General features: G+C 34.7%; 5 protein-coding genes and 1 long non-coding RNA gene across 7 annotated transcripts; 3 read left to right on the top strand and 3 right to left on the bottom strand.

The window, feature by feature from the left end:
- Positions 1-871: 871 nt before the first annotated feature.
- LOC105231549 (dynein regulatory complex protein 11) lies at positions 872-7,837 on the top strand. The gene is made up of 7 exons (XM_049461180.1): positions 872-5,356; positions 5,429-5,654; positions 5,885-6,065; positions 6,134-6,290; positions 6,364-7,118; positions 7,193-7,363; positions 7,525-7,837. The coding sequence occupies exons 1-7, from the start codon at positions 4,532-4,534 to the stop codon at positions 7,688-7,690; spliced, it is 2,481 nt and encodes an 826-aa protein (XP_049317137.1). The 5' UTR covers positions 872-4,531; the 3' UTR covers positions 7,691-7,837.
- On the bottom strand, positions 7,410-9,048 carry LOC105231548 (U6 snRNA phosphodiesterase 1). Of its 2 annotated transcripts, XM_029552583.2 has the most exons (7): positions 8,921-9,048; positions 8,675-8,852; positions 8,455-8,606; positions 8,210-8,390; positions 7,983-8,145; positions 7,739-7,927; positions 7,410-7,635 (listed from the first exon to the last, which is right to left on the bottom strand). In XM_029552583.2, the coding sequence occupies exons 2-6, from the start codon at positions 8,812-8,814 to the stop codon at positions 7,742-7,744; spliced, it is 822 nt and encodes a 273-aa protein (XP_029408443.1). In that variant the 5' UTR covers positions 8,815-8,852; positions 8,921-9,048; the 3' UTR covers positions 7,410-7,635; positions 7,739-7,741. The 2 variants fall into 2 exon arrangements, with proteins under 2 accessions (XP_029408443.1, XP_011211198.1); XM_011212896.4 differs by having other exon boundaries at positions 7,410-7,612; positions 8,675-8,964.
- A 9-nt stretch (positions 9,049-9,057) lies between these two features.
- On the top strand, positions 9,058-11,343 carry LOC105231550 (metaxin-1 homolog). Its single transcript, XM_011212900.4, has 5 exons — positions 9,058-9,300; positions 9,517-9,663; positions 10,256-10,531; positions 10,599-10,994; positions 11,070-11,343. The coding sequence occupies exons 1-5, from the start codon at positions 9,220-9,222 to the stop codon at positions 11,145-11,147; spliced, it is 978 nt and encodes a 325-aa protein (XP_011211202.1). The 5' UTR covers positions 9,058-9,219; the 3' UTR covers positions 11,148-11,343.
- Positions 9,391-9,626, bottom strand: LOC125779948 (uncharacterized). Its single transcript, XR_007423467.1, has 2 exons — positions 9,492-9,626; positions 9,391-9,424 (listed from the first exon to the last, which is right to left on the bottom strand). It is a non-coding gene; the product is annotated as an uncharacterized LOC125779948 (long non-coding RNA).
- Positions 11,344-11,431: 88 nt separating the features above from the next.
- LOC105231552 (methyl-CpG-binding domain protein 2) lies at positions 11,432-13,648 on the bottom strand. Its single transcript, XM_029552581.2, has 3 exons — positions 13,371-13,648; positions 12,598-13,113; positions 11,432-12,114 (listed from the first exon to the last, which is right to left on the bottom strand). The coding sequence occupies exons 1-3, from the start codon at positions 13,496-13,498 to the stop codon at positions 11,625-11,627; spliced, it is 1,134 nt and encodes a 377-aa protein (XP_029408441.1). The 5' UTR covers positions 13,499-13,648; the 3' UTR covers positions 11,432-11,624.
- Positions 13,649-13,754: 106 nt separating this feature from the next.
- On the top strand, positions 13,755-15,592 carry LOC109579187 (3-ketodihydrosphingosine reductase). The gene is made up of 4 exons (XM_011212902.4): positions 13,755-14,150; positions 14,212-14,433; positions 14,539-15,107; positions 15,164-15,592. Exons 2-4 carry the CDS (start codon positions 14,217-14,219, stop codon positions 15,359-15,361), a joined length of 984 nt encoding a protein of 327 aa, XP_011211204.2. The 5' UTR covers positions 13,755-14,150; positions 14,212-14,216; the 3' UTR covers positions 15,362-15,592.
- Positions 15,593-15,702: the final 110 nt, after the last annotated feature.

Genomic DNA, 15,702 nt, shown 5'->3' with positions numbered 1-15,702 from the left:
AGTTGATTTAAACAAAAATATAATTATTTATGGATATATACTATGATTTACAACTTACTAACGGATTTCATATTGTTTTGCTTTTATTGATCATTACATCATTAATTGATGTCATACCCACTGTGTTATAATTTATTTTATAAATGATAATTACTCCAAAGCTTTATTCCGTTGCTTCTCCAATGTGTATAAAATCTTTGATTCAGCATTAAGTCTTTCAAAACGGTAACATAGACATTAGAAATATTTATCTGATCTTATGGCTGAGCAGCTCTCAGTTAAGTTAGGCGGAAAATTAGTTCTGTATTGGTAATATTAATACGATAAAAAGCCTGATTTTATATATTGAAATTAAAATTCTTTTGATTTTTAAATTTCAGATACTGTTTTTTTTTTTAATTTCCATTTGCAATTAAAGTATTTGCAAAGTTTTGGACGCTTTTGGATTGCATTTCAAATAAAAACTATATTTTGGTAAAAGTTCTAATAACCAATATTTCTGGCTTGTATGCAATACCATAGAGAAAATCGGGGCCCAGGGAAGATATAGGTTATATTGCTCGAGAAAATTATAACTTGATAATGATCGAGTAAAGCATACAGAAGAAACATTGATGCAGATCTGATAATTTTTTATTTTTTAATTGATGTTTACTTGTGAGAGCTCTGGAGGAGCATAATTTTAATTATAACCAGAAAAAACGTTAACCCTTCACAGGTGCATATACATACATATACACTCAGCGAAAAAAAAAACCCACGCACTATACAGAGTGCTTTTATATAGCACAAAACTTGGATTCATATTATTCTAAGATAATCATTTTTCTTTGAGGGTCAAGCATTTTTATATAAAAAAACTTGTAGTTTAACACTTGTTATAGATAAAAACGTAAAAACACACACATAACAAACCACAGAAGTAAATTTTGTTATGAACAAAAATGTAATTTTTAAACAAGTTATTCACATATTTTGTGTTTTATGTGATTTTTATTTAGCATTAGAATACCTAACGAATCAAAATAACATATTTTGTATAAAAAAATTCTTAGTATTTTTTAGAACACCCCTTCGCCTAATAACCTCCGATATTTGTTTAGGCATGGATTCAAAAAAGCGTTGCAGATAATTTTTATTAATTTCTTCATTCTGCACAGCTTCAACAATGTTTTCTATTTCTTTTCGACTTTTTGGACGCTTTTCTCTTATCATTTTGACCACCATTTTGCCCAAATAATGCCAGCAGTTATCAATTGGATTGAGATCTGAACTGTTTCCTGGCCCCGTGAGAGACCCTATTCCATAAAAATCTTTTTGTTTTGAAACCTGTAAATGTTTGTAATAAATTATTAAAAAATATATTTCAATATTTTTGTGCTTTGGTTACCGCTATGGCTCTATGACAAGGGGCTGAAATATCCTGAAAATAAACTTTTTGGGCGTATTCGGACAGCTGTTCAATAGTTGGCGAAACGCCTTCTCTCAAAATTCCAATTTATATTTCGGAATTCACAGATCTTTTTAGAATAATTAGCGGCCCAACACCAAACTTGGTTACAGCTCCCACACCATTAAATAAGGGGAATGCTTTGCGGTGTGCCAAACACAGTTTTCCAAAAAACGTTCCCCTTTTCCTACGACGCACTGTGCCATTTCCGTCAGGTTCCAACAAATTAAATTTCGATTCATCGGAGAAAATAACATTTCCCCAATCTGATGTAGTCCAAGTTTTGTGTAATTTTACCCACTCTAGTCGGTATTTCTTCATTCGTATAATGAGAAGTGGCTTTTTGGCTGGACGTCGTGCTCGGAATCCAAGACTATTCAGCACATTTTGTATAGAACTTGTAGTGATTTTTACCCCAGCGGTTTCGTAAAATGTTGAATTGATTGTTCCAACATGTTGAAAGCGATCATTAATGCACATCCATTTAATTTGTCGTTTTTTACGACGTTTTACTGTTTTCCGACGTCCACTACCCTTTTTTATTTCTAATTTCTATTTAATTAAATTACGTATAATTTTCAATTATGTATAATACGCACGTTCCAATCTCTTATGCCCATTTTTTGACCTTTGGATAATTTATTTTATATAAAGCTACGATTTCTGCTTTCTTTTTGGTTGACACCACCGTGTTCAACTTTACTAGTTTTCACAACTGATCCAAAAGAAAAAAACGCAAATTCTGTAATAAACACGTGCGGACTCTAACGGTTGTAAAAATAAAGGTAAAATAATGTAGTCACATGACAAAACAGCTAAATAAGACAAATAGTGAATTTTGAGCAAATAGTGACAATTCAAAATAGGAAATTAGAAAATTTTCGACTGTGTGGGTTTTTTTTTCGCCGAGTGTACATATATGCCATAGTAATCCGATCTGAACTATTTTTTCGGAAATTATGTTATTACCTCAAGCAGTAATCCATGTCAAATTTCGTGAAGATACCACCAAATGTGAAAGTTTTCCATAGAAGCCCTTGATTCCAAACGTTCGGTTTTATGGCAGCTATATGCTATAGTAAGCCGATCTGAACAATTTCTTCGGAGATTACATAGTTGCCTTAGAAAATAATCTATACCAAATTTCGTGAAGATACATTGTCAAATGTGAAAGTTTTCCATACAAGAACTTGATTCCGATCGTTTAGTTTCTTTGGCAGCTATAAGTTATAGTGGTCCGACATCGACAGTTTCGACAAATTAGTAGCTTCTTGAAGAGAAAATGTCGTTTGCAAAATTTCAAAACGATATCTTAAAAACTGAGGGACTGTTCGTATATACATATAAGTACATACAGACAGACGGACATGGCTAAATCGACTCAGTTCAACATACTGATCGTTTATATACATATATACTTTTTGGGGTCTCCGACGCTTCCTTCTGGGTTTTACAAACTTCGTAACAAACTTAATATACCCTGTTCAGAGTATAATAAATGCAATTATTGTTATGAAATTATAGCAATTGTAGAAAATTATTGGAGAAAAGAATTGGCACAATATTTTTGCAGAGCACGGGCCCCTCTGAGAGCTCTGTTCACGCCTTGAATTGTTCTCGAACTCCCCCTCTCTCCTCCAATGCTTGTAAACATTAACTCCGAAAACGTGCGACTCTTTAATTATTATATTTTACATTCATAATTACGACAATCAATTGCATTTGTTTCCAAAAACTAAACTAAAACTATTTACTATCTGAAAAATCTCTTAATACATTAGCACTCTTAAAGCAAGCGGAATCTTTAAATTTTTGCCAGTTGAACTGAGGAAAAATTGGATTACAAAGCAAAAATAAAATATAAAAGTCTAATAACATGTTCACATACCAAATATATGTAAGCATCCGTACAATATTACTTTAGAGAGTGTATGAAGCATGATGAGGAAATAACAAGCAAAATTCGCATGAAAAGCAAATAAAGAGATAAGTAAATATCACAGTAAAAATCAAGAGAACATTGCATAAACAATAATCATATACCTATGCATATATGTATATTATACATATAATATATGATATAAAACATTTGTGTAATACATAAATAATAATTAATACAAACCTACATAAGGAGGTAGAAGTACATAGACATTTATAAATACATAAATTACAAGTATCTATATACACATATATACATACATACACTATCATAATAATTCACTAATTGTTTAATTAATATTAAATTATTTGCTTAGATTATACAACTAAAACAATAATACACAAAATAATAACTATATTCAATATGATGACAGTGACAATGTGAAAAATTCAAATAAATTAAAACAAACAAAAATAAATATGAATTTTGCCTCTTATAACGGAGCAAGTTTGCACTATTGACAGTAACTTACTGAGCAAATAAGAAAACCCAAGCAATGGGTCGTGTGTTTTACTACATGACAGACATTTTTTTTTTCCACATCTTGATCATCGCTCAGCGGTCAACACTAAAACTTCAATGGATCTATTACCAATAACTTAAAGCGTTATGATCCACTGTCTACCTATGGGCAGATATACAATATGTCCATTATCATTATTATACCTACGCAGTATTTTAACAGCACAACTATGTGAGCCTCCTTTACACTTATTTGACACTAAAATTTTAGAAGGTTCATTTTTCACCATATTGTCGGAATTACCCATTTAATGCGAGTTTTTAGAAACATTACCTTGTAAGGGTTGACTGTGAAACAAATCTGGGAGAAAGTGGATAAATGTTTTGTGCTCTCAACTTTATACCGTACTGGCTACTGCCGCCTCTTCGAAAGTTTATTGCCCGGAAGTCTGCACGGTTATATGCAAAAACTGCAACGATATTTACAACCCATCCGATTTCAGTAAGGAAAAAACATCAAGTCCCTTAGTTATCATCGTTGTCATGGAGGTTTGCAGTCGTTTTAGTTACCAAACAAGTTTGACTCTTAGCGGCATTAAGTTTTTCATAATCATTACATTTCAAACCTAACTGTGCTGTACAACGGTTCAATTATCTCGTTTATCTTGTTGACGCGCGCCATGTCCAATCACTTTTACAATGAACTTTGGCACCAAACACATCATGAAATTGATCTTCTGGCAGTCGCCGACGAACAACAAGGTCAGAATTTCGAAACTGCACTAGCCGCATTGGCATCGACTCTGCCGGATGTGGAAACTGTGACCGAGCCAAAGAAGCTCATACAAACCACAGTCTTTGAGTTCTATTTACGTTACATTGGTATCGCCAATCGACTACAGGATATCTATGACAAGATGATACAGCCACAAAAACGCCTCTTAGTGCGTAAGCTACTCGATTCTTGTTTGGGTCGCGTTATTGAGCTCAAGCATGATCTCGTTAATATTGATCTAATGGAGTTCAGTTACAATGATGAAGTTGTCCTACGACTTCAGTTAACACCCGACGATACTCAATTGCACATACCGCGGTATTTTTTACGAGAGCGTCGTCAAGAGATCGAACAACGCAATCGTATCATGCACGAAATTCTTGTCAAGTTGGGTTGGCTAGAGGAGCATCCCAGTGATGAAAAACTGACCGAAATCGAAGCTATACGCTTATTGCAGATGCATGAGCGAGCACGTCAGGGTCGACTTCGGGCACATTTCATGAAAGAGATACGAATGCTAAAAGATAAAGGTAAAACTGAGGAGAAGGGAAAAGAGCGCAGTGATTTGGGATTATTAGCTGCAATGAAGATACAAAAAGTATGGCGTGGTCATACGGCGAGACGTATAACGCGTCGACGAAAGCAGGAAGAAATGATTTTGATCGGCATGGTACCACCCACAGCTGCAATGCTAAAAAAACGAGCAGAAAAGGAAGAAAAGTTAAATGAGGTATAACAAAGAAGTGTTGTGGTTGTCGAAAATGGGTTGTAGGTTTGAATTTGAACATTTCTTTTCGGTTAGATTTATGAACGTCGCTATGCAACGCAATCAGCTTATAAACAACAGCTCGAGTCGTCTCTAGTCACCGTGCGAGAGGAAATCAAGTGTAAGCAGGGCGCTGCAATTACCGAAGATATAACCGATGAATTACGAACTTGGATAAAGGAATGCTATGAAAAAACAGGAAAATTGCCTGAATTCCCGAGTGAAGAACAAGGAGGATCACTGCATATATTTAGTCGTCCAGGTAGGGATATTGGGGACAAAATATAATCATAATCAATCGTCAGAGACCATAGTGGACGAGTTTAAGAGGTTGGTTATTTATGGCACTCTCGGAAGAGTGCATTTAACACCGATGCTTTACAAAACCTTGTGTTTGTAACCACCTCTCTTAAAATCCGGTTACTTGAAACACCAACGGATAAGATTAAAGCTTCTTAAAGCCTTTTATTTTATTTTACTGGCTTACAATAGGCACAGAAAGCGAGCTAAGTCGTTCCTCGGCGCGTTCTTCGAAGGAGTCACGTAAAACTAAGGATAAATCGAAATCACCGGCTCGTAGCGGCGACTTGAATTTCAATGACACTCAAGCAGATGGGGAGAACTTTCATCCAGGACAATCTGTGTTTCTTGCAGATATAAAAACTGCAATTGAAGAGTAGGTCCTACATTGAGTTAATAAAAAATGTACTGTTAACAACTGTTTGTCTTAAAAATATTAACTACGTTCAATGAGGTTTGGCGAAACAAAGATGAGAGCGGTAATCTCTCACAATCTCAATACGATGATATGATTTACAATGAGAAATATTTAGAAATAGAATTAGAGTGTCGACGCACTGTCGATGAGCTAATGCGACAGGAATTGGAATTATTGCAGGTACATAAAAGACGAATATTTTGTTTAAAAAAAAAACAGTTAAATTTTTCAATTGTGCTAATTTATTATTCAGACTGCCATTGGCAAAAAGGCCAAAAAGAGCAGCAAAAAGACTCGACGTTCAGGTAAAAAAAGTAAAAAGAAAAAGGAAAAAGATCTTACCCCTGATCGTACGACTGAATCACTTTACGAGGAGCTTGTAACTAACGGTATTATACGCAAATATCCAGAAGTTCGTCTCAGTCAATATATAGGCGATAAGGCTTTGAGTGAACGCTCCGGTACGAACCCATCCGCTGGAGATATTCGTCAAGTTCTCATCGAATACTGTATACTGCCACTGGGTTCAGAGCCCATACGCAATTCTTGCCCACTCATACGTTCGATTTTACTAGCTGGTCCACGTGGCTCTGGCAAGAAAGCGCTGCTGCATGCTATCTGCACTGAAGTCGGTGCTGTACTGTTTGATCTAACACCCGCCAATATAGTGGGCAAATACCCAGGAAAATCCGGTCTAATAATGCTCATACATTTGGTTTCGAAGGTATCGCGTTTGCTGCAACCAGCGGTTATATATATGGGTGATGCAGAGCGTCCATTCATGAAAAAAGTGCCCAAAACAGATCGTACAGACCCGAAGCGCTTGAAGAAAGATTTACCACGTTTAATAAAGACTATTGCTCCAGAGGATCGTGTACTATTCGTAGGCACATCGAATCTACCCTGGGAAGCGGACCAAAAACTCCTACAACAAACTTACAATCGTTTCATTTATATACCTCGACCTGACTATGGCGCAAGATCGAGTGCTTGGAAGGCGCTAGCCAAGTGAGTGCGTTGAAAATGCAAGCTTTTATCAACATCCATTAGTTAATTGATATTTATGTTTACGTGGTGTTTAGTGAATACACAGGCGGCTTATCAACTCTGGATTACAGTGTTTTGGCAAAGATCTCTGATGGCTATACGATTGGCGCTATTGATTCGTGCTTAAAAGAAGTCTTAACGTGTAAGCGGAAGCTGCAACTTCGTACGCAACCCCTAACGCATGCCGAAATAATAAACACTTTGAGGTTATTATTCTGTACTTCCATATCTCAGAGAGTACAAAATTAAATATTCAATTCATCTACATGTTTTTATTCATTCACATAAACGAATTTATAAATATGAATATACATATATGTATAAATAATTAATAAATTACATTTTTAAAAGAACTTGCAATTTTCAGTATGCGTGATCCAGTTTACCGCGAAGAGGAAGAAGCCTTTGACAACTGGTGGTCTAAAACACCACTTGGACGACGCTATGAACGTGCGCTAGAGATGGAGGAGGAAGCACGCTTGGAAGAAGAGGAAAAAAATGCCAAACAAAGCAGTAATGGCAAGAAGAAGTGAACAAGAAAAGTAAAATATTTTTATACAGTTATATTTATTTTTACTTACATTTCACTTAAGTTTAAAAATGAACTCCTTATTACCACTTTTGCAATTGATTTCTTTAATAAATAAACTGAATGCATTGCTTTCACCCAACACCACATTTATAGCTGACTCTAGAATATCCAAGTATTCATTTAGCACGGAGACTTTATCGCCAAGACACCACAAAAAGCTAATGTGAAATGACGGTTCCTACAAAAGTTTCTTGATGATTATACTATATATACTCGATTGAATACCCACTTACTTCATAGAAGCGTTCAAGTCTGTATTCTGTCATTACAACATCCACTTTCTCCATTAGCTTATGAACTTTATCGTAATGCATATTATCAACTTTAAGTGCAATAAACGTACGTGTACGTTCAGCGTTGGTGTAAAAATGTAAGCGCCGCAAGCTGATAGAAAATCTTAAAAATTTAAAATTAAAATAACTTAGCTTACATCCAATCCGCTTAAATTCTTCTAAACTACCTGGCATTAATTTCTAAAGTTGTTCTTAGCGACTCGACGAATGAATCGATGTGATGATGTTGAAGCACAACCGTCCGACTTAAGCTTATATGTAGATCTTCTATAGCATGTAAATCTTTTATGACATCAGCTAATACATCTTGGCTTACTTCCTGGATATCTTCCAACATTTCGGACCGCACTAGAGCAATTAAAATTTAAATTGTTATCCATTGTATGGGGAAATATCATTTAATATTGGTTGCCTGGTATATGCACATAGGTCGCCCAATTCCCACGTTCATGTTTGAAACTGCGTATGCGTCCATTGTGTTTTTCTGGATTATCTAAATGTGCTTCGTTTGGTACAGAGTTGGCAGGCTTTGCACCTAACAAGGACAGTGCACAAGGTAAAGTTCTATGTAAAAAAATATATTGATACTTAAGGTTGTAATTAAAATAATTATAAATAAACGAACAGCTTACTTCTTTAGTTCGATAGGCTGCGTCAATCTAGCTATCTTTGATTTTGGTCCTGTGATTTCTTCCATCTGAATCGATGTTTTGTGGCAATCATCAATACTCTCCTCAGATGAGCAACTGCTATCATAATTTACCAATGCCATTATTCAAAGTAGGTCACGAAGTAAGTTATATTAAGTTCCTTAAAAGTACAAATTTAATAAATTTTCACATTTGGTGCTCACTTTAGCAGAGAATGAAGATTTATACATCTGAATATACTTTTCCTGTCACGGATGTTTACGAATTGTAGATGTAGCAATATCGCAAAAAAATCGCATTTTCTAACACTATATTATATTCCGTTTTCTTTTTGATTAAAATCAGCTGATTTCGTTTCGTCTTAACCTAGCAAAATTTTCGGTACTCATCCATGTCGCGTACGATTACAAGACAAGTTACCAATCTTTATTTAGCTGTTTAGTGATAGCAATTTAAAAAATTTATACATATATTTGAAATCGTAAATGCATTATCAAAGAAGTGGCGTGTGTTAGACAATTTGCGATATGCATTTAGGAGGTGTTTTATATGTTTATAAAGGAGAGTGGGGTCTGCCGTCCATTGACTTTGATTGCCTACGTGCTCTGGTAAGAAATATAACAGCGGCGCCCACAGACAATCACTCCGTTGCTTTTAAGATTGAAAAAGTTGCATCACCTTGACTATACATCGAAGCGTTGTTTTTTTTTTATAATTTTTACCAAGCAATCGCTAGAAGTTAGCAAATATTTCAATATAGCTTTATTTTATATATGAATGTATATAACTTTTTACTTACATATGTTTTATTTGTTATTTTCTAGTGTTTAGTTAAATTCACACGATGCCCGCTGCAAATCGAAACAAATGCTAATCCTATACGCTCAAGCACGGGTAAATTACCGTACTTACAGATTGGAAATAAAAGGTTCTGTGGCTACAGAGAAATCAAGAAGCTTTTGGATAAAGAGGTAAGTTGTGGGTAGCAGAAAGCAAACAAAAAGTAACAGCGATTAAGAGTAAGCAATATGTTAAGTGTTAGCGTAACTAGAAAGTTGATGTTTTAAAATATATGGCGCCAAAATATACATTGTTTTGTTCATTGTTTGTAGTTACGACGAAGTGAGCACAATCACTCAAATATATGGAAATGATACAAATATTGTAATAAACATTGTTATAATAAATTTTATTTTAAATATTGTACTGAAATAATAATATCAATAAATCGAAGAAATTCTGGTTATATATTAAATTTAAAAAAATCTCTGTAATGTGTGCTTATCACATATTTTTAAATACTTTCGATCATTGATCCCTAACAGGTGCTCTTTTATTTTAACAATGCTAATTATAGCCCTATACATACATTAAAATTCTTTCACGTTGAATACAGTAAAATCCTTTGTGGTATCACAATTTCGCCAAAATCAATTTATAAGTGATAATATGATTGGAATTATCGACAACTTTGAGCAGAGTAATGTATGTTTAATAATATATCCGTTTGATATTTTTTAAACTTATTTGAATAATTTAAAAGCAAATTTTTACTCACAATAGGGCTACCCGATAGATGCCAATCTGCAAGAAAACTACAAGTTGCTTTCACCCGCTTATGCCAATTGGGTTTTCACCAACCTTCATTCATACTACTATTATTTTATGTTCGGTGAACCTAACAACTTTGATACTACGCGCAGTCTGTATGCAAAAAGAACAATGTTTCCATTCAATTTCTTTTACCCAAGCAGTTATCAGAGGGAGGCCTGCGATATTGTTATGGTGATGGGTGGTTTTGACCCGCGCGATAAGCTGGAAAATCATGATGGGGACCATGTATGTATGCCATTAATAGTTTTATTAAGAAAAAAGCTACAATCTCTGAATTTTATTTTTTTCACAGCTCATCGCAAATGCGAAAAAGTGTGTCAATCTGCTTTCCAAAAAGTTAGGAAAGAAAGTATGGTTTTTCGGTGATGTCTTTAGTGAATTCGATGCTATAGTTTATTCGTACTTATCGGTACTTTTTAAAGCCACACTGCCCAATAATCCACTACAAAATCACATAAAAGGCTGTCAAAATTTAGTGAATTTTATTAATCGCATAACAAAAGACATTTTCAAAAATGAAGGATTCAATTCACTGAAAGCCATTAAAAGTCAATCATCCAATGATCCCCTACTAACAGCAACAGAGCGACATTTCTTGGAGTCCGAAAAGAAAACCAAAATCTTGGCAGCAATTGGTGCAGTCGTGGCTATGGGTACATTTGCTGCTTGGCGTGGCGTTTATAAGCAGGTATCTTCTTTAATATCATTAATGTTTTCATATGCGTAATAATGCCAATACAATTATTCAATTTTTCTAATTTAGTTTTCGAATTCCCGGCGTTATTACGATGGCTTAGAGTATGAAGATGATGAAGCATTGGAAGACGATGAAATGGATTAATAATGAAGTTATTAGGAAAACAATTGCCTTCCAAAAAGCAAATATGCGTGCACCTACCAAATTTCTATGATAAAGTATGTTTAGTAAGCTTTCTCCAGCTCATTCTACCGAAAACATATAACTACCGCCAACTATTATACAATATAGTCATTTTAAGTTTTAGTTTAATAAAATAATAGGAAGATACATATATAAGTAGTTTTAATGTATTTCGAGTATGGATATCATAATTGCTTGCAAAGAGCTCTTGTTATTCACCTAACTTCGTAAAGAAAAAGAAAGCATTTTAATTTGTAAAAAGTTCTTTATATGATGGTTTATACGAAGACATAGTTTGAACGCTTCAGCGCGTAATTTAAAAACACTAAATGTCATACGCAATACCGCTTAAAATTCTACTTCGTTAAGTTAGTAAAACTATTCTAGTTTATACTTATGTATGTGTGGGAGCAAGTTTTACTTTGCGGAACAATTAATTCAAGCTTTAAGCGCATCCTGTAATTTCTTTCTAGCCACATTAACTCGATCCTCTTGTCGCCGTATGTCGTCATCCGACACTAAAACTGCTTGCATAAGCGGTTGCTCGGGATTCAAAAATGCTGTTGCATTTTTATTCATCTCAGTCTTTGTTGATGCTTGACCCATTACTGGCACATTAAGCACATGAAGAGCTGTAGCCAATGATTGTAGCACTGTTTGCTCATTAACATTCGGCCCGATAGTGCGTATACTCTTCGGTAAAACAATATCGTCAAACTCTTCACCGGTAGGATGGCATGCACGTAAACCTTCCAATCTTTTCTCCCAAAACATTTGCTTTGGTTTGTCTTGGCTGCTTGCCTGTTTAGTGTTGTCATTACGGACTTTAGTATGCTCATGATTTCGAATTACAGTAACTGGTTGTTTAAAAATCGATGCAGTCTGTCGTATAGGTGGCACCAGAGAGGCATCTGTGCGTGATGTGCGACTATATAAAAAAGTATGTAGAAGTTAGTTCATTAGTTTTACTGAAACCTGTGTGTTTTTAGTCCATATGGATGCTTAGATATCTGTACATAGAATAAAAATCAATTACACGGAGTTATTTGACTAGGTCATGCAATAAGAGAATGCATAATAAACAATATAACAAAAACACTTAAATTATAATGCAAATATTAGCAGCGAAGCAGATAAAAGCACCCTAGCCTAACCCATAACTTCGTAAAAAATTGCCAATAAAATTCAATTTTAAAATTGTATCCAATTTATTGTTACAATTTAGATTTTCTTCTCAGACTTTGTCAATACTGGCAGATTGGCGAACAATCAAAATTAATAACACTTATTACAACAGAATACACATAATGAACATGCAGTATTTCGCGATTTTTTAATCAACTTCAACACGGATAACAATTTCATATTCATCTTCAATCATATTAAATAAAAAATGACTTTTCGGCACTACCTGAATTCTAATTGTTGGCGTGAATTCGCTGCTGATGTAGTTGCAGCACCACATGCGCTCGATGGGGCACAACCGCTACTAATGACATTTGAAGGCATGCCTTGTAACTGATGGGTCTGTGACTGGTTCTGAATTTGAGATTGGGATTGGGACTGCGCTTTGAATTTGCGCTTTAATGTATGAGATGTTGTTGTTGGCATTAGTGGTTGTAGTATGTTGGCATTTGTTATAGTTGATTGTGAAGAATTTGGAGAGGAACATACGGATAGGGATAAAGTGTTACCACCACTGTATTGTGGTGGCGGTGGCGGCATTGAAGTATTATCATTTCCACTTGCACCGCCACTAGTTCCGCTGCTATGATTACTTGTGCTACTGCAACGGAAGAGCGAAATAGATGGTGGTGGCATATGACGTACGAATTTGCCGCTTTGAAAATCAAATGCTCCAATGTCAATGGCATCACCCAGACATCGTGCTAATTGTGGCTTGCTTTCAATTTTTTTACCGGTCGGGCTGCTTATTTTGCAACACATTATCAATGAGGACAACGAGGCATTAATGGGATGTGAAATGCGTGCGGGATTTTATTTGTATACATTATTTTGGTTGAATATTTTGTTTTAGTGTATAAGCGCAGAGGGACGTGCATTGCACAGGTGTAGAGAGGGTGAGTTGAGGGTTGATGAGATTTGGTAATAATTAGATACAATAAATTATTTTAGACCATTTTTTACTGAACTAATTACTAAATGTAAACTTTTCTATATTACCTGTAATAGTAAACGTCGACTTTGCCAGCTGATATACCAGACTTGCGAAGAACTTCCTCTCTTTGCCAACCTTTTGGCAACGAGTTGCAATCTACGCGCTTACGTTCAATTGTAATACTTGAATTCATTGATACGAAATGCTTTCAATGTTTATAAAACAAATCTACAAATTTGATTAACAATAAAAGCGTCTGCGAAAAATTCTCCTCAATTTGTCAAAACTATTTTATATTCTCTCTCTTATGAAATATACAGAGCGAAACTTCAGTTAAGTTGGTTGTGATTTTTCGAAATACAGAGTGACTTGGCCCTTAAGAATGATTTTAAATAAATCAATCAAAGCTATAAATTTTTGTAACAATTTACTTACAAAATGTATTTTATTTTAGTAATTGGATTTCTCTTATTGATTTACACAAATGACTTTTTCTAAAATCATTTAGTATAGAGTGATTTCAACATTAATATTATGACTTTAAGCAGTATGTGGCAACGCCTCTGCTTTCATAGTGAAAACCAGAACAACTTCCTATTGCATTCCAATTAACTCTATTTTTTTTTATAAATTTTGATATGAAAAATATATACAGTGGAAAGATTTGAGTTAACGTATAAGTTTCTCTTATTCCTCAGCGATATTTTAATGCTAGCCTGTTGGCAAGCTACCGACAGCAGAAAACGAAGTAAATGATAAAAACGAAATCAAAAACTTTCTAATTTCTAAGGAGAGTGTTTTCACATTTCACTTCCTTTCCTAAAGTTAAATACAAAGCTCTAAAGGTGAATAAAAACTATTTGATAAATTTTATTTAACGACATTATCATGTGAATTATTTTCTAGAAAATATGGAATTAAGTTTGGAAATATGGTTGTGGATATCACTTGCCGTTTTGGCGCATGTTGGTGTTTATGTGTTCGTCATGCGTAAACGACCAAAAATGCTAGTGGGACGTCATGTGGTTATAACTGGAGGCTCTCGAGGCATTGGACTTTGCCTAGCTGTGGAATGTGCAATGAAAGGGGCTAATGTAACCGTAATTGCTCGTGACCAAAAATTACTCAGTAGGTCTAATTATACTATCCGTCGAAGTAGTTATATAGTTGTTGGTTTAATCTATATATAGTGACATATTACAAGGCATAATCATTTTTATCTTATCTTGTTAGGTGGCGCTGTGGCGCTAATGGAAGTAATACGCCAGGTGCCGGATCAAAAATTTCAGTATCGTTGTCTAGATATCGCTTCAAATTATGACGATGTAGCAAATACTCTTAAAGAAGTTGAGGAAGCTTTAGGAGATATATATATGTTGGTTAATTGCGCTGGAATGGCTATTTGTGGTGTGTATGAAGATATATCAGTGGACGATGCGCGAAAACTTATGGATATCAATTATTGGGGCAGCTATAACTGCGCGCGTTATGTCCTGCCTAAAATGAAGAAAGCACGAGAGGGTATAATTGTATTTACGTCCTCATTAGCAGCTCTTTTCGGTATTTACGGCTACGGACCCTATACGGCTTCAAAATATGCTGTGCGTGGTATGGCTGAAACCATTGCAATGGAAACGCGTCATCTGGGCATTTTGGTAACATTAGCTTTGCCAGCAGATACTAATACACCTGGTTTTGAAAACGAGGAAAAAACAAAACCGAAAGAAACGAAAATAATATCAGGTGGTGGAGGCTTGGCGGAACCACAACAAGTAGCGAAACAGATTCTTAATGATGCCTTGGTAAATTCGAAAGAACTACATTTTGCGCTTTATCATTTCATTTTTTTTCTTTTCAGCGCGGTAACTTCATTTCGATTTTAGGAGCTGAGAGTTGGTTCCTTACACTACTGGGTGGCGGTCTTTTCCGTTGGGGTGGCTTTTTTCAAAATCTAATTCATGCCATATTATTGGGACCCCTACGTATTGTCGGTTGCTTTTTACACTTGCACTTCGAACGGGTAATTAAAAATTGTGCAAAGGATAAAAAGGACTGATGATTCCATTATTGACATTATTAATATTTATTTTTAACGCATATGCATTTATTAATTAATTCAACATACTTAAGATTACGCTTAATTATTTTCAAGTGTACAGTGCCTTTATAAAGACAGTTCGAAAAAAAAACGTCATTTACGTTATCCATTTCTGCAATTGTACAAATTATTAAAAACTCGATTTTTATAACAATATTATAATATAAGCCAAAGATTGAAATCTTATAATTTATTATCCGTTTTACAAATCTAATACAAAATAAAATATAGAGCTACAAAACTATAAAAACTCATAAATATTTGTTTGCTCCGCTCGATTAAATCTTAATTGCGTGAAT

The sequence above is a fragment of the Bactrocera dorsalis genome, unplaced genomic scaffold (genome assembly GCF_023373825.1).
Source record: "Bactrocera dorsalis isolate Fly_Bdor unplaced genomic scaffold, ASM2337382v1 BdCtg011, whole genome shotgun sequence".
NCBI lineage: Eukaryota > Metazoa > Arthropoda > Insecta > Diptera > Tephritidae > Bactrocera > Bactrocera dorsalis.
The sequence above is the reverse complement of the archived record's forward strand: the minus strand, read 5'-3'. Positions and strand labels throughout refer to the sequence as shown.